Source organism: Nanorana parkeri, unplaced genomic scaffold (assembly GCF_000935625.1).
Source record: "Nanorana parkeri isolate BGI_ZX_2015 unplaced genomic scaffold, ASM93562v1 scaffold118, whole genome shotgun sequence".
Classification (NCBI taxonomy): Eukaryota; Metazoa; Chordata; class Amphibia; order Anura; family Dicroglossidae; genus Nanorana; species Nanorana parkeri.
The window spans coordinates 872,467-890,726 of NW_017306386.1; the positions used below are offsets into that span (position 1 = coordinate 872,467).

The 18,260-nt window shown below is 40.7% G+C and overlaps 1 protein-coding gene across 1 annotated transcript in view; it reads right to left on the minus strand.

The window, feature by feature from the left end:
- ATP2A3 (ATPase sarcoplasmic/endoplasmic reticulum Ca2+ transporting 3) overlaps positions 1 to 18,260 on the minus strand; it is a 175,316-nt gene that overhangs the window by 101,968 nt on the left and 55,088 nt on the right. Inside the window, exons 3-4 of the mRNA XM_018553372.1 lie at positions 17,288 to 17,370; positions 1,472 to 1,576 (exon numbers count right to left, since the gene is read on the minus strand). Of these exons, the coding sequence (XP_018408874.1) occupies positions 1,472 to 1,576; positions 17,288 to 17,370 (188 nt within the window). The remainder of the gene's footprint in view (positions 1 to 1,471; positions 1,577 to 17,287; positions 17,371 to 18,260) is intronic.

An 18,260-nucleotide genomic window follows, 5' to 3' on the forward strand; every position in this document is an offset into this window, starting at 1 on the left:
TTTATTAAATATTTTTATTTTTTAACTTTACTGTTAAGGGCTTCAGGGAAATATTAGGGGTCTAAACAGACCCCTGCTATTTCCCTTTTAAAATAGAAAAAGAGATTGAGAACACAGAGTCCTCAATCTCTTTTTCTGTGTCCCCTGTTATCAATGAACAGGAATCCTCTATGAGTGTTCCTGTTCATTGATAACATTGTTTGTTTACTATAACTACAATTATGAATGAATGGGGGTGATGTAGATCACTCCCATTCATTCATAATTGAGGATATAGTTAACATACCATATACTCAATTATGTACACACACTCAGCGATCACTGATCGCTGAGTGTGTGTACCTTGCTTTTCTCTCTGACACGCTGTCACAGGAGGCTGATCGAGCGGTGTAGAGAGGAGAGCCCAGCCTCCTGTGACAGCGCTGTCTCCGCCCCCACACCGCTCTGCCGGACTGTGATAGGCGGCCGAGCGTTGCGGTAGAAGAGAAGCCGGCCGCTCACAGCGCTATCGTCCTGCAGCGTTCGGCCGGCTATCACTTTCTTTTCTCCCCGCTGGGACATAGAACAGCGCCCAGCGGGGAGAAAAGAAAGCAGGGATGCGCCGATGTATCAGCCGAAACATGGCTCTTTCGGCATTATGCCAAAAGTGCCATTTTCGGCCAATATGTTTTGGCGGCCGATATATCGGTGCATCCCTAGTAACTAGTCTTTTTTGGACACAGCTTTCTAGAGTTTATGTTCGCAAGTTTTCACTTAATGTTAAAAGATTGGTATGGCACAGGTGTAATCGATTATAAAAACGTATATTGTAACATGAAGATCTCTGCTTTAGAAAATGTAGAGGAGGCAAATAGAACCCAACAACCATGTATTTTGATGTAGTATACTCTAATTCATAGCAAAGCTTTCAATAGTGCTTTTGAAAATATAAAATGTGCCATAAAATTGAAGAATTATCCTTTTACAGTGGTCCTAATCTCAAATAGTGAAGATTTGCTATGGAAAAAACAGCAGTGTACTTCCTGGTATTTGAGCATGCCTAGGCACTCGGTGCATACAGCCCCAGCTGTATGTCTACAGTGTGAGATCTAAGGCACTGCTGCCTCTGACTGCTTGTCTCAGCAGATTTGGAGGAAGATTTGGTGATATCACTACTATGCCCCTTACTGTTCTCCTTGCTGGGGGTTCTGAGATGAGGAAGCAAAGCCCTGCCTCTACGGAGATGGCTGCCTCCACGGTGCAAAACAAGGCATGGTATGTCAGCAATAGGAAAAAAAGATCTGCAGCTAGACCATGGTCAACACTGGTGCTTAGTCCTTTGACCTCTGCCTGCCTTTTCTGGGCACATCTTCCAGAGTTCAGTTCCTCTTTAATTAGTCATAAAGCACAGTAATAGATGCAGCAGAGTAAAAAAATAATAATAATAATAATTCTTACACAGGCCTAAAAGTATACAAGATGAATAACATACCTGCCAAACGCCTACGAACGCATTTACAATTAGGATCATGACAATAACTATAGGCTCCACAAAGGCAGTTGTAGTTTCTTCTCCTGCCTCAAACCATGCCAGTACCTGAAATACAAAATAAAATACATTATTAAGCCTTTCATGACTACAATAAGAAATTCTTGAACAGTTGAGTTATAATTCCCCCCCCCCTTCAGGAGGTTAGGACAATGGCAAGCACAAAACGTGAAGCCAGCCCTAATATGGCCCAGCATCCAACCATCATTCCTCAGTTTTTAGAGCACACCGTATATAAAAAGGCAATAACTCAGTAGGGTGGGTGTCCCTCAATGAACTTCAAGAAGATGATTTTATGGTAAAAAATAAATAAAAATGTTTGGAAATTGTTACAATCAAAAGGAAGGGACTGAGCTGGTGCTCCAGAGTAGGCCAGATGAACACTACTGGGGGGGGGGGGAAATGTGCTACCAGAAAGAAACATGAGTCTCAACCAATGAATAGAGGACCAACCATTCACCATCAGTAAAAAATGTAACGGTAAGGGCACCATCAACCTTTTTAGTGGTATGCTCAATAAGGTGGATGAGTGCCAATAGCAGACAGAGACCACTTATCAATAAATTCATTTTCAAAAGGAAAAAAAAAAGCTCCTTTACACTGTCAGCAGGGGCCCATGAATGCATAGGTTCCTTCCAGTCCTCACAGAGCAATGGTTTAAAAGCAGAGTGTGTTGAAAAGGTCTTTGCTGCCAACTGCATGGTAGAACGCACTGCATCAATCAATTGAAAATTGGAGATATATGTAATTTTCTGAAATACAGTCTCTTTAGCAGCAGACTACAAGGACTGCGAATCAGAGCTAATAATAGGGGCCCCAGTCACACTTAGAGATTGAGGCTATGTAGGGTCAGATTTGGACTCTTCCATGGCAGATGGCATCAGTGTACGGTCCATTAACCCTTTTGCTGTCAGAGCCGTTTTTGCAATTTAATTTTGCCCATACAAAAATGCACATTTTAGGCATGATTTAGACCCCTAATGTCACCTTTGCAGTCTATTAAAGCTGATCAAGCATAGACCATGCTTGATCGCTGCCCTCAGTGGAACTAGAAGAAGCAGCTCTGGGATATAGCTTCCTCTAGGCTGAATGGTGAGAACACTTCAGCTAGTAGATGATGTCAGCACTCTGTTTTATCGCAGCCTCAAAAATTGCCATGTTAAAATGTCGATGGTCATCGATCACTACCCCAGTCTTCAGGTACTGGGTCACACCAGAGGCTGTGCCACAGCTCTGAACCAGTTGAGCGTTCTGCGGCTTACGCAGTACACAAAGTTCTAGAAAGTTCCACAATACCAAGCCCAGTGCCCGAAGGTCACTTTGCAGGCTAGCCCTGCAGTCTTCAGCCCAGAGCTGTCCAGGTTGCCAAGAATAAGCCAATACAAACAACTGCTGTGTAGAGACTAACTTAAGCAGCGTAACTGAAGTCTTGATTGAAGACACAGAAGAACCAAACATTTCTTTGGTGTATCTAGTATCTTTAATAAAGAAAAAAGGACTAGCAAAAATATAGGTCCAAGACGTCGGACCTGCTAGGACAAAAACCAGAGCTATGATTGTTAATGAGGGGTTACATCAGGGCTGGCTTAACGTTTTTTTCTTCGTCAGGGTCCCAACCTCCTGAAGGCGGCATTATAAGGCAGTGTGATAAGGAGGAGTGGTGGGGGGGGAAGGGGTGTGGATGGAATACTGCATTTGAGGAACTACTAGTAGACAATGCCATTCACATTGAAGTACTCCCCACAGCTCTCCTTATCTGTCAAGGACATATCCTTATATCCTGGGAAAACTCTCCCTGCTATCAAACTCCACTGGTCAGCCTTCTTTCTATTGTTCTTAGGCCTTAGGCCTTGTTCACACCAAGCGTGGAGCAGATCCAGACCAGAGCAGGTGCAGACCGGATCAAAACTGCATCCAATGTATTCCTATGGTATTTTGACCTCCAGTTCACATCGCAGCGTGCGGATCCAGACCAGATCCAGAGCAGGTGAAAAAACTGCGGCAAGCCCTATATTACCTGCTCTGGAACGCATCAAAAACGCAACCCAATGCAATTCAATGGGAAAAAATAACTATAAAGAAAAAAACCTCTATGGTCATCTGTCATGACCTAATCTTCCTTTGTCACTTCCTGTCTTTGGAAAAGGTGACCTTGTGAGCTGGAGAGCAAAGGAAAAATGGTGGACCAGTTTTGTGACCCAGAGAGATTCATAAGTATGGTTCAACAGTGCCCTGAGCTATATGACAACAGACACTTTCAATATAAGAACAATAGAAAGAAGGCTGACCAGTGGAGTTGGATAGCAGGGAGAGTTTTCCCAGGATATAAGGATATGTCCTTGACAGATGAGAGCTGTGGTGAGTACTTCAATGTGAATGGCATTGTATACTAGTAGTTCCTCAAATGCAGTATTCCATCCACCCCCTTCCCCCCCACCACTCCTCCTTATCACACTGCCTGTTTGCTCACTGACACCTGCAGCTGCTTTTCATGCAAAAAAAAACCGCATCAAAAACGCATCGTGCGTGTGCAGAAACCTGACCGGATCTGGTCTGCATTTGGTGTGAACAAGGCCTAAGAGTTCTTACAATTCCTGTGTCCGTCAATAGACAATAAAGAAACACCCTTTGAAGTCCACATAAAAAAAAGCCCCTTGCCGTGAGAACACTGATTAACCTAGCAGCAGTGAAGGAATGCGCAAATATCTGCTTTTCTGGTTCTCAGGCCTGACCTAAAACTGAAACACTAGTCAGAGTTATTGTCAAGTTAAATGACTCATACTGACTCTGGTGTCTGCATTTTGCAACTGTCAACATGTTATATTTTCAATTGAAAGAATTTCTATATTCATTCTAGGTGCAATTAGATACATTTACAATAGTTTTCTAAACACATATATATGCATCTAATGATTTCCAATGGATCAATTCACACCTTGTGTTTAGATGCTCTTTTTTATCTGCAGTCAGTTTAGCTGCATCAGGAAAATATAGAAGAAGTCAGGTGCATCCAGGAATCAATTTTAACTTCTAAACGCTCCAAAATGCATGTAAACATGTATAAACGCGAGGCACGTTTATTTTCTGAAATCTCGTTACTTAAATGGACTGTTTCAATGGACAAAGGTCAGCTGCATCTAAATGCATATGCATGTAAACGTGCGTAAACACGCATCATTTTAAGCATCTACCCTGTTTCCCGCCAAAAATAAGACCTATCCCGAAAATAAGACCGAGTTGTAATTATTCCCAGGGCCGGTGGTGGCATAAGGGGGAACTTGAACTCCTATCACAGGCGGAGTGATACCAAATGCACCCCGCCTGTGAGTAATTGATAGTGAAAGTGCGCTTCGCTCATTCTGGCCAGCGATTGGTTAGCAAATTGCTCTTGAAAAGGTATGGCACCCCTGATTGCCCTGATCACCATATTTTTGTACATGAATACATGTAGACCTTTCTACATGAATAAGTGTGGATTGTTGTACATTAAAATAAAATAAGACCTACCCTGAAAATAAAGACCTAGTGTGTTTTTTTGAGCCAAAAAAAAATATAAGACAGTGTCTTATTTTCGGGGAAACACGGTAGAAGCATAAACAAAGTATCCAAAGACATGCTGGAAGGCAAATTGGCTCCTGTCTAAATCGGCCCTGTATGTATGCATGGTATATAGGGACCTTACATTGTAAGCTCCATGAGGGCAGGGACTGATGTGAATGTACGCTATGTAAAAGCGCTGCGTAAATTGTCGGTGCTATATAAATACCTGTAATTAAAAAATAATAAATCTAACCCGACAGATTCTGCAGACAGATCTCTACATAAAAAAGCAAGTGACAAATGCGAATGAACCCTTAAAGTCCAATTCCACCTATGTAAGCGATTTGCACTTATTGTGGTAATGAAGAGGTGCAGTGATGATGTATACATGTGCACACTTTCATGACTCGCATTGCAGGCTTTCTTTACTTTTTAATTAAATTTGTATTAGGCCTGAAGCCTAGAAATACAACATTTTCTCCAAAGGAAACTCAGTCGGATACCAGGGTAGGATACAATGTAGACTCTAAACGGCTCTCCCCCTCCCTGTTATTCATCCTAACATGATCAGTAAACAGCAGCTCCGCCTCTGCACACAATATGCCTGCTTCAGGTTTACTTGGTGTACATTGCTGACATATGTTTTTATAAAAAAAATACCTCAGTAAAGATGGAAACTCTGACTAGGCTGCCTAGGCTGAAATTATAATACCCCCTCCAGTCTTCTCTCCAAAAAGCCTTTCACTTAAAACAACAACATTGTAATTTTTAGGAAAAAGAGGCTGTAACCGGGGCTGATCTGTGGTAGGCATTTGTGAAAAAAAATCAAAGAACTGTACAGGTACCAGATTTACGATTGTTGAATTTCTGATATAGCGTCTTAGTTCAGTAAGTAGATTATGCCTGAACACAGACCATACCATGCCTGAACACAGACCATACCATTCTGGAATAAAATGCAGATGAAGGCATTATTATCATAAAGGAGGAGTGTGAGAGGCAAATATACAGGTAACAGTTACCATTACTTCACAAACATGCATTTAAAGTGCCACTTTACTGTGAAAATAATAATAATTTAAAAAAAAAAAAAAAAGTGCCAGCATGCCCAGATTATGGTAGAATAAACTTTGTATTAGGTGCATAAGTACAAGTCATCAGACCCCATACATTCGGATGAGGCCCCCTAGCACCTTATCTCTGTGGCACCCAGCACTTTGCAATGATATTGCATTCCTAATAACAGAACCTCTCCTCACCATCATGCTACATCTTTAATAACAGCTCTCTTTACATTGACAAAACAAAAACAGCCCTTATACTACATTTGTGGACAGCACAGAAATATCCAGTTTTTGTCACTGAAATGTTCCCCCTATTTTATATGCGGGGTTAGTGCAAATGCAGCTGTTATGCTTTGATAGTCAGTGCAATTACCGTCACATTAGTGATCAGGAAAAGGAGGAAAGCTTTGGACATGAGGTCAGTAGGAGAGAAAAATGTCCTGATGTTCGAGCCAATGAGAAGAGATATATAGAGAGAGCTTTGAAGTGTGCTCTAGGCTCTGGATGGGGCGGTAAGCATCTGTAAGGGGCCAGGTGTCAATGTGGGGGATAAGCGTTCTGGAGGGGGCTGTGGGTCTTTCCAGGAGCTGAGGGTCATTATTGGAAGTTGAATTGTAGAAACATCACCAGCACACCAGTCCTTTTAGGATAGCAAAAGCTTAATTTATTGAAGTTCTTTGTCATATGAACAAGCGCTTTTCGGGATCACACAGGGTCCCTTCATCAGACTTTACCTCAATGCAATGCTAAAGTCTGATGAAGGGACCCTGTGTGGTACCGAAAGCGCTTGTTCATATGACAAAGAACTTCAATAAATGAAGCTTTTGCTAACCTAAAAAGGACTGGTGTGCTGGTGACATTTCTACAATTCTGCAGTGCCATCCGCAGTGACTGCGAGCACCCCCCACTACAAGTGACATTTCGGTAAGGAGTGCAACAAGGATAGTATTTACTATTGGAAGTTGGAGGCATTATGGGGCTTAAGGCTTTGCAGCAGGCTAGGGATGGCACTGTGGAGGATTTATGTCCAGGAAGAAGAAAGATGGCATTTTACTTCTGCATCAAGGGAGGTACCGATCTACAATTCTTCCTTGTGATGCCTGATGAAACAGTGTCCAGTGCTGGAATGCTCAGCATTCCAATACTGGGTGCCGACTTTCTGGGTGCGCCCTTTCCCTTTTTCTATCTGCCCTATTTGCAAAGGAGAAGAATGCTTACAGTAGGAGAAGCTTCTGTCAAGATGTCACTGAAAGCTGTGCAGCGGCAATCGACAGCATGGAGTGGTCATTGGAGCAACAAGAAAAATATACCGTAAAGAGGAAAGTTTGCGATGAGTTACTGCAACCTGCAAGTTATTTATAAATCCCACCCACCCTTCCACGCTCAAGTTCTGCTTTAACATTAAAAAAAAAAAAAAAAAAAATCTGATTTCAGCTCCATTTTTAAGTGACTGTTATAAAAAGACTATAGAGGCTGCCATTGCTGAGAATGATAGCTATCAGATGTCTTGGCTTCAATGCTTTCGGAGTCTCTGATCCATGATAAACAAATAACGTATTCTGACACCTCTGACAATTATTTGCAGCAAGCTTGTTTCAGATTTGACTTCGATGCCAGAGGACAAGCATTTTCAAAAGAGGCCCAGTAAAAAGGCACCTCCCACACTTTTCTATTGACAGAGTCACTTTGAACAGTTACACCTATATTAATGGCAATTGCAATATAGTCCAATAGTTGATGCCCAATATACCACTTAACTCCTGCCCAATATACCACTTAACTCCTGATGCAACTAAGGGCTGGCGCACAAAAACAGAGATCTGCATGCAAAGCAATTCAGCCTATTCACACCTTTACGCCGTGTGGCCGAAATCACCTGTTGTGCAAAAAAGGTGCCGGAGCTATACTTGAGCAGTTGGTCGTGGTTTGGGTCCCATCAACCTCTCTATGCATTGAAAACCGCGCGGCTTTCAAAGCAAAAGCGTGCAAAAACAGTTTACCAGCGCAATCACCTAGGAGTGAACCTAGCCTAACCCTGGCTAAAAATTGCCAAGCACACTGCATACAATGTGAGAGCGAAATTGTGAGAAGTTATAGCATTACCAAGTCTGCAACCATTAAATGCGGAAATACTGTATGTAGCAAGTTCAAAGGAAATGGCAAAATGCAGAGCTTGGAAAATAGGCACAAGACTGACGAAATGGCATGGCCAGCTCTTCTAGACCAAGGAAGCACTTTGCTAAATACTTTAGATTGCTGGGGATTCTGATTGTCTTAAACATATGTATCCAAGTCAATTTTATTCACATAAAATTTTAAAATTATTGGATGTTCAAAAAAAAAAAAAGTTTTAAAAATTCTAATTTTTTTTTTAGAACAAACTTTTTTGTCCTTGTGGATACACACCCAGAATGTATCCAACGATGTAGTTCAGGTCCAGAATATATAGAGAAGCGTGTTTTAAACGTTTTGTTCTTTTAGATGAAGAAATTATGTGTTGAACAAAAACGGTTTAAATATTTATGTCACACACTCGCATTATCCAAACAAATGCATTTAATTTTTTTTAAGCTAAGTATACTGCACAGTTGTAGAGTCCCAGTCTCATGATGCTAATCTGCTGTACTTTGGGAACAGTGTAAACATTTCCTCATGCCTCGTCTTTCAAAGAACAGAAGTCTAGACTGTGTAGGATGTGTTTGGAAATCAAGCATCCATTTTAGGACACCCAAAATACATTTGAAGAACAAATCCAAATAACATGGAACAAGAAACGTAATATTTACAAACCGATAACCAATTCAAAAACTTGTATACAATGTAATAAAAAATTATGTAAATAAGTGACAAACTAGTGATGAGGAGTTCTCTCACTTTTCTAAGGCCAACTCCCAAAGAGTTAAAGCCAAAACATCAGCCTGATAGCCAAAGAACTAAAATTCTCAAAATGAGAGGTCCGTAATAAATGCTCCATAATTCTCTGCTCTCCATTATATTCCGCAATGTAAGTCCACACCGCTGCCTCCATTTTACAGTTCATTCAGCTGGCAGGGGGGCAGAGGAGGGAGCGCCGTCACTTCAGGATTGCCGCGCGGTGAGGAGAGCCGCCGGCTGTAATATCCTGGCTGAGCGTCTCTCTCTCTCTCTCTCCTCACCACTCAGCCATCCTGAATGAAGGCTCCTTCGTCCGCCCCCCAACCCCACCCCACCTGCTGCAGTGCTCATTGAATCCCTGCTGCCTCTGTCCATAAAGGCGGGGATCCGAGGAGAAGCTGGAGCCTGTGCCGCCCCTCTTCTCCCTGCTGAGCCACGGCTGTGTTGGCCGCCTGATATGGGATTCGTAGTTCCACCGCAGCTAGAGGGCCGCAGTTTTGACATCCCTGGTTTAGGGGTTTAAGTGCCACTTACCACCAATGATGGAGGTTTTTACAATGCCACTTACCATGAATAATTGTGGGATTGTTTTTTGTCTGGGAGGGGGGTTGGGGGGATTAGTTATAAAAGGGTTTCAATTTCAGTGAAATGCAATTTTGTCCTTCAGGCAACTTTCTTCCACTAATAACAGAAGAAATGCACTTGTCTTCAGTGGGTGACTTTTAAAGCATAAGCCCACATTAACCACCTCAACATCAGCAGGTTTCTTCCTTTAAAAAATGATAGGGCAATAAATAGGATTATTCTTGGGGTGTCCAATTTCCAGAAAGGGGTCATTTTGGGGTGTGTGTAATGTGCTGGCATTTATTATGGGTTTTTTTTGTTTTTGTTTTTAACAGACCGTACACGAAAGAGTTTTCTTCCTTGAACATGTTTCAGTATTTTTTCCTTGATACAGTCATGACAAAAAATAGGCACCCCTGCATTTCTGTCAAAATGCACCAGTTTTCAAAAAATTGTATTTGGTTTCAGTATGGCATGATAAGAGTAAAAGTCAAAGAAATTGAAAGCTGTAAAAATGGTCTGGTAAGGAAAGGGATGCAACATGCTGGTATTAAAGTGGTTAAATTATAAAAAAAATTACTAAATGATATCCAGTTATTTCAGTATTATAAATTTGTCTGACGATTCCGGATCTTCATCCTCACTGCTGCATCTGGCAAAAGGAAAGCACTTATTTTCCTCCTCCCATATTGATCTTTTGGGAGGAAACAGAACCTACACCTATAAATGCACACAAATATTAAGAGCCTTAGCAAGGCAGATGGCAAATGTTACAGCAGGCATGTGGCACTCCAGTCTGAAGTAATTGCCAGTTGTTATCAGCTATAGTTTTGCTCCAATCAGTTAATAGGCTCGGTACTAGCTAAAATACTTATTACAGACCCAGTAAAGAAGTATGACTCAAATTAATGGTGCTGTATAAATTATTCGGAACAGTACAACTTTTATTCATTTGCTGCGTGCATGCCTGTAAGAAGTATAATATATTCAGTGTTATTATTATGCCATGTATGGCAGCAATATGAAAGAGCGTGTGTGAGCATGTGTGAGCATGTGTAGCCCTGCTCCAAGAGATTCATTTAAAACAATTAATCTTGAGATAATGTTATGTTGTATCAACTTGACAAGCACATATGCTAAAAACATAATTAAAATCTTACATACTGGAACATCTAAGAAACAATACCCTGGGTTATGTTTTCATGTCTTTAAAGAGATATACTTTTTCACACTATTTTGTATATAAATTATTTTGATCATATCTAAAATGTCAAGTTTTCTTTAACCCTAAAGTAAATGAAATATAGTTTGCTAGTGGTTCTCAACTCATGGGTCGCGACCCAAAATTGGGTCGCGAGCCCTTCTGCAGTGGGTCGCGGCGCCATCACGGCAATCACGTGTCGCGGCGCAATCACGGCAGGCTTGTATTAATGAATAGAAAGCCTGCCGTGATTGGCAAAAAATCGCACCTACCGCAAATTCTGGTGTGGGAGTTGTGTTGCATTGCCATTCATTTGAACGGCACCCCAAACGCATCTCCTGTCCACAGTTTGATTGCCCGCATCGGAACGTGCGGTACCTCAATGCCGTGCGTTCCAATGCGGTGCGACTTGGGTCGCGACTTAATGACCAAGGACAAATGTGGGTCCTGAGGTTACACAGGTTGAGAACCACTGTGCTAAAGCATTGAAAATCCTAAACCATTGCCACCTATTTTTATAGATTTTTTTTTTATATATAATAGTTTTGTTTTCTTTTGCACATTATTTCCTTGGACTGGCTTTCTAAAAGGTGGACCATGTGTATCGGCAGAGCTTGTAGTCAAAGTCAGCGACGCATGGGACCTTTTGTTGCATTAGATCTAGGAATTTGTAAATTAGACGTTAAAGAGTACGCAGAGTAGATTAGGCAATGCCTAAGCGCAACGAAGCCCAGATTTTGTTTTGTTTGATAGAGTGAATCTGCCTAATGGGGGCACAGGCAGCAATGAAAACCCGACAGGCGTTCTAATCCCTCTCCACGCTATTTTTCCTTATGGCTATTTTCACTGAATATGAAAGAAAATACATTTAGGGTGATCACCAGAACAGGAATAAATTGGTAATCTTGCAAAGGGACTCTAGTTGGGATTTGGGATAATTTGGATTTCCTTCACTTTGGAGGGATTTCCTCTCACTTCCCATTGTGGTTATTGCACAGGAAGTGAAGGGAAATCACCCCAGTGGATGGGACACAGATGTAAAAAACAAACATGTTTTGGCTTTAGTTCCACTTTAAAAAATGTTGAGAAGAAATATCAGCCAATCAGGGAGTGCATTGTTGTCAGTGAGTCACCTGACTGAGACTTGCATTGGAAAAAGCAGCAGTAAAGCTGAACTATTGTGTTTCATTGCAAAACAATAAGAGGATCTTGCATATATAATGAGCAACTATAGCTGCCAGCTTTCAGTATGACACACGCAGATACATGAATATGGAAACAATAATACATTCCCTTTAAGAACATTTTTTCAAGGAAAAGTTCACCTAAACATATTTCATTTATGAGTAGATGTTGAATCACCTACTGACTAATTATGTGGCCTTGGGACTCAAAAGAATCAAAATCTCCTGAGCATGTGGCTTGGGCCAGCCTTGCATGAAATTGCCGTGCTCTTGTTCTAACACAAGTCACATTTCTACTGCAATATAAATTGAATTAAAATAAATAAATAAAATTAGGAATTGCAAGACAGCTTCATAAAAGCTGTAGTTGAGAACAAAACTGGAAATGCAGATATAAATATCTTCTCTCTGGATTTTCAAAGACATGCAATAAGCCGAGGCAAATCAAATTAATGAAGCAAACTGCAAAGAGCAAAAACCTGTAGCAGTTTATCTAAAAACTGCCTCCAATTGTCTTTCAGCTGACATCTGATTACTTGTCATGGGTTGGCGTGCATCATTGCACTATATTTGACCACCAAAATTCTTTAAGGAACAATCTACCTCCAATTATAATCTCCATTCAAGGAAGCGTCCACCCAACAGTCTCCTTTTGCCAAATGATTCTCTTGTTAAAATGGACAGCATTACAATGTCTATGAATAGAACAGCTCTTTATCTGAATAATGACATTATTAATTGCTGAAAAGTACAATTTATAGTCACTGAGTGATCACTGACATTTTCAGTTCTTTAAATATGTGTTTTAACATATTTTAATATGCAAACACCTGTTCAACAGGCTACATTGGCAACTTCCAGGAACCAGGTAGCAACTGCTTAGATGATTTCTATGGGCTGCACTGCTGCAAAAACAAACATATTTTGCAGACAGACTGCTAACAAAAAATAATATTTAGGAAATTGACATACTTGCACTACTGCACTATTAGTAAAGTCACCACACTTCATCTACCCTATTCCTGGGCTATACATAATTATAAAGTAGATCACATGATAAGTGCACATTTATGTGGCACACGTAGACTGGGGCACAAAACCTAGGAGCCAGGAAGCCAATGTTATTTAAAATTGTAGCTAGCTCCTAACTTTTTAGGTTTAAGCGAAGTGATGTCAAGGGAGCTGGCTCCTAACAAAATCGATGCTGACTCCTGGATTGGACAAACTGACTCCTGAATTCCATATTATTTTGTGCACCCTTGATGTAGACCATAGCTCAGACTTGTACCAATCACTTTAAAGTGTGGTCTTCACCATTAGGTTTAAAATGCATCCCATCACAAAAGGAATATACAATTCCCGCTTCTGAAGTGTAGTTGCATGAAGAGGTCATTTGTTCAGCAGTTAGGAATGCTATATAACTGAACTCAGGGGGACTTAGAAAACCATTGTTTTCTATGGGCCCTGTTCACACCATACATGCATTTTTAGGCACTCATGTTACAACATGCTATGCTGCATAGAGTTATATGACAATTCAATAAAAGTTTTTTTTTTAAATGGTAAACTGTGAAATGCGTGCATCACACCACCCTGCAGGGGGTGCATTATATGGAACATACCATGTCCCAGATGGTGTGAACGAGTCCTTTAAAATCACTACTGGTTCCAGAAAAAAATAGACATGAGGTGGAAGGATGACCCCTTCATCAAATAAAATAACAGCTAAAATTACTGAAAATACCCAAACTGCGATCCTGGCTGGCTGTTAGACCATTCAGGGCCTGTTCACACGACGTCCGTTTTCTGTGCTGACCTGATCCGTACGCTCCTGCACTAAAAATGCATCCCAATGTATCCCTATGTGTTTTATGGGCTACAGTTCTTACGTGCGCAGTCCGTTCAGGTTACGACAGAAAAAGACTGCATGTCACATTTTGTACGATCAGGAAACGGTCCGGAAATGCAAAACGTGTCAAAAACGCACTGCACTGCAGCTAACATACTGACAGCCACACTCAAGCAAAAAAATCCGCACCTGAAACTCATGTGAACAGGCCCTGAACAGTTAACCCTTGGAGTGCGGGGGTAGCCCCACTGCAAGGGTTAGGGGTTTTTTTTTTGCCCCGAGTTCTGCTTAAGAGTTTAAGTGTTCAATCGTCCCAAAAACTAAAGTGCTTGATATTTGCACCCTGCCGAGCTGGTGTGCTTGATTTAATTCCCACCAGAACGCTCATATTTGTTTAGAATTTCCATGAGTTCTGTGGTTTTGATTTACAACCAAGACATTTACTGGTGGGTTAAATGGCTGCCACCCAAAAGGTATCCTGTGTGTATTTGTAATATAATATAAAACTGTTCTGAATTAGGTCAGATTATGTAGATGTTCCAATACTTTGAGGAAATGTTATTACTTCCTGTTGTAAATTGAACAAAGGTGATACTGCAACAAAATATGGTTACATTCGGAAAACTGAGAACAAAATCTCTATTACATCAGTCAGAGATGGATAGAGAGATAGAGATTCTATAGAGGGAGAGGGAGAATGCAGCCTCATTTCTTAAACTTAGAGTGTCAAGTAAACTAATAAGAGGAATTTTGGTTAACCTCACCATTTGTCTGACTGTTTCATATATGGCTGGTATAGCTATTCCCCTGAAATGTAACTTCTGGCACCAAACACAAAACATGTAATCTGCCCATTGCATAAAATTTCAGCTGAAGTCTCCTTGAGCTCTACCTAAGGCCCCATTCACACTAAGCGGCACTTACCCCGAGCGGATCCGCGCAGCTGGGAGAGCGCGACTGTTCAGGGCGACGATCTTCCTCGGGCTGCATGCACAAATAGAGAAATCGCGCGACGTCCGCTTGAAAAAGGGTCTCGCACAAGCGACCGCGACATGGAGCTGTTCAATAGAACAGCTCCATTGAAAATCATTGGACGACGACTTCTCATGATATCACGCGGCGGAAATCACACGATTAAACGCCCAGTGTGAATGGGCACTTAGGCTACAGAAAGAACGAACACGCTCTTGCTAGATTAGACAAATTAATTCAATCTAACCAATGTTTATATCATAACATGGATGAAATACCTTAAGGATCAAAAAAAAAAACAGGAATTGCACACTAATATGAACTCCATGCAAAACAGGGAGAGTAAAAGCCAATTTAGCAAAACACGTGCCTGCTGCATAGCTGCTCTTGTATTCGTTAAAGTAGAACACCCACATTTTTTTTTATAGTGCACAAGGGTTGAATCCTCTGTTTATTGCTCTCTGTCTGTTGTGTTAATTGCTCCCCCCCCTTCCTTATCAGTGAAAGGAAGTTAGGGGCAATCTCTCCAACAGTGGCAAAACAATAACAGATCTACTCAACTTTTTTTTATGTCCGTGACCCTATAGGACATTTCCTCTTACTGCCTGTACCAGTAATATGTCTGCAAAACAGAGATTGAGAGGAAAACACTATCAAAAGGCGTCAGAAAAAGTGATCAAAACTTGATGAGCATTACAGGAATTTTAGCCAATTAAGTTTTACCTTAAAATAAGTAAGCTGCAAAGTGTTTTATTTTTGCAGCATTTAACAGTTATTTTGTTTTTTAGTGGACCTAGCCTTTGGCTCACATTTCTTCTTTCAAACACAATGACAAACAAGGCTGACAAACTATGAATTGACAGTACATGCTACAACTACCACTATATCAGTATACTGGAGTTTGTTGGGGCTCCCCAACTGGACTCTTTGCTTATATCATGGTTTCATATTTACATCAAATGTCTGTATTGTGGAACATGTAAAGAAAAATATACATTGATAAATAGTAATGAGTAAATAAAATAAGTGAAAACTGACCAGGACATACAAAATCAGTAAAGGTGAAAAGTATGTGTCAAAGTCTGTTTTGATTCAAGACTGCAGCCTCTTAACCCAGAAAGAACAATGGAAAGCACTAAATAAAAAGGGACAATAGCAGTCTGTACATTATAGTTTTTTTTCCTTCAGTGCTCTAACCTTGCTCATCCTTCTGGATTCTACATCAATCTGCATAGTTCTGACTCACATGCTGTAAACAGCAGGAAAAAAATCTCACTCCCACACACACTGCAGGAACTCTTTCAAAGTAAAATTTAAGGCTTACTTCAATAAATTCTTACTATACCTCCTACTCATTGTGTTTGGGAGTCACTCCATAGCTGTAGCATGAAGTGTAAGCTACCCACTTGCATTTTTACAGTAGCTTCAGCTGCTCATTTTAAGAAGCATTTTCACAACGTGAAGAAATATTTGGGCAACACAGGACAAGAAAAAAAAAAAAAGGGGCAGCAAACATTTTATAAGCTTACTGTGAGAAATGGTATACTCCAATTGCAAGATTAATTTGAAGGGCAAGTCTATCCAAAACGCACTACTGGGTGGATGCTAGTGACTTCACCAACAAGCCATCTTTCCTGGCCTCTCCAGATATCCCGACTACATCCCAACATTGATCTCATTAGATCAATGTAAAACTCTCACTGCTAGACTCTAAAGTTATTATTGTAATTGCATAATGGAAAGCCCATTGGAAGAAGCATTAAACCTATGCCACACTTATAGGGCAGAGTGACAAATATTGGAAGACATCATCCTACAGGACTTTTCTTCCATAAAAATGCAGCAAGAAGATGATTAAACCATTTTCTTTTTCAAACAATTTAAAATAGGAATTTATGGTGACCTTTGTCTTTGATCAATAGCGATGGCACTTGCTACAAGTTGCTTACATAAAAAAAAAAAAAAAAAATAACAAATATGTTTCACTGTCATACCATGAACATAATGTTTATATTACTTGTCTAAAATCTTTCTGGATAATAAGCTTTCAAACAAAGAATTTCACACCTGCATTTAGCTGTCATTATACAGTAGTTGATTATGCTCAGTAATAAAAGAGAGGAGCTACTAACTTTTTTATGTAATGGCTGTATACTAGGGCTGCAACAACTAATCGACATAATCGATTATAATCGATTATTGAAAAAGTTGTCAACTTTTTCAATATGATAGCCGACAGGAACAGTTAGAACTTTGCGCTATATTTTAACCTTCACATGTAAAAATGCACATCCAGTAACATTCTGGATGAACTGGTGGTCAGAAATTTGTAATTTTTCCAATAATGTACTCTAAGCATTTTGAGCATGACAGAAGAAAGGTCAAAGAATAAACTTTGAGAGTGATGTGATAACCCATCATGGTGGGTAATATATATAAAAAAAAGTCTGCTGCATAAACAGTATTTCCACATGGTAGCACAAACGTAAAGAAACCTAAAATGTTACTTACAAAAGATACACATGCAGCTAGGAGAAGTATCCGTACTAAGAGATCTTCAAACTGTTCCACTACTAGTTCCCATAGAGATTTACCTAGAACGATGAAACATGTAAAGTATTAAACATGCGAGTTCTGTGTCAATGTTTGCCCCACAATGGCATTACTATGCATTTAGCTAGACTACAAAAGGCTCAAGTTCAACATTCTTGAGTATTGATCATTTTAAGATAATGGCTAATTTATTACATTACCTAGCTACAATATCTGAAACTGTGATGTATTTCATTGCTTACATACACCAAACTTGCATAGCAATCTCTGTGTCTGGATAAATAATAACTTTCTTTACCAAGCTCCTCCCTGAGGCCTTGAGCTAGAAAAAGTGCAAGCCTATACAATAAAACAAAAAAAAGGGGTAGGAAAGCAAAAACAAATTAAGCTAGTTGCATACTTTAGATGGCAATCAGATGCATATCCCTGATCAATCTGTTGTTTGTTTTTCTCTCTCTTTCATAGACATCCAATAATTGTTCAGTAGGATAAAATGTTATAGACCCCCACCTCAAGCTCTACTAACCAGATATGTTTTCCGAGTTGGGTTGCCACCTGTCCAGGATTCACCCGGACAGTCCGGGTTTTGAATGCTGTGTCCGGGTTTCATGGCAGCAGAAACCTGCACACAAGATGCCAGGCAGACAGGGGCAACCAAAATTAAAAAGGAGAACTATGAGATGTGTGATTTCCACTCACCTCCTAGTTCTAGCCGACCTATGACAATGAGACTGTCACAGGTCGGCTCAGTAGATTGGGAGGTGAGAGAACAGATACCGGCGTTCACTCGCCTCTCGATCCTGTCACGGCTCTCTGCCGTGACAGGGGAGGGGCTGGATTCCCCGCTCCGATCCGCCAGCGCTGACTGGCGGAACGGACGAGGGAGGGGGCGGGTACAGCTGGCTCTGCCTCTAGATAGGCAGAGCCAGCT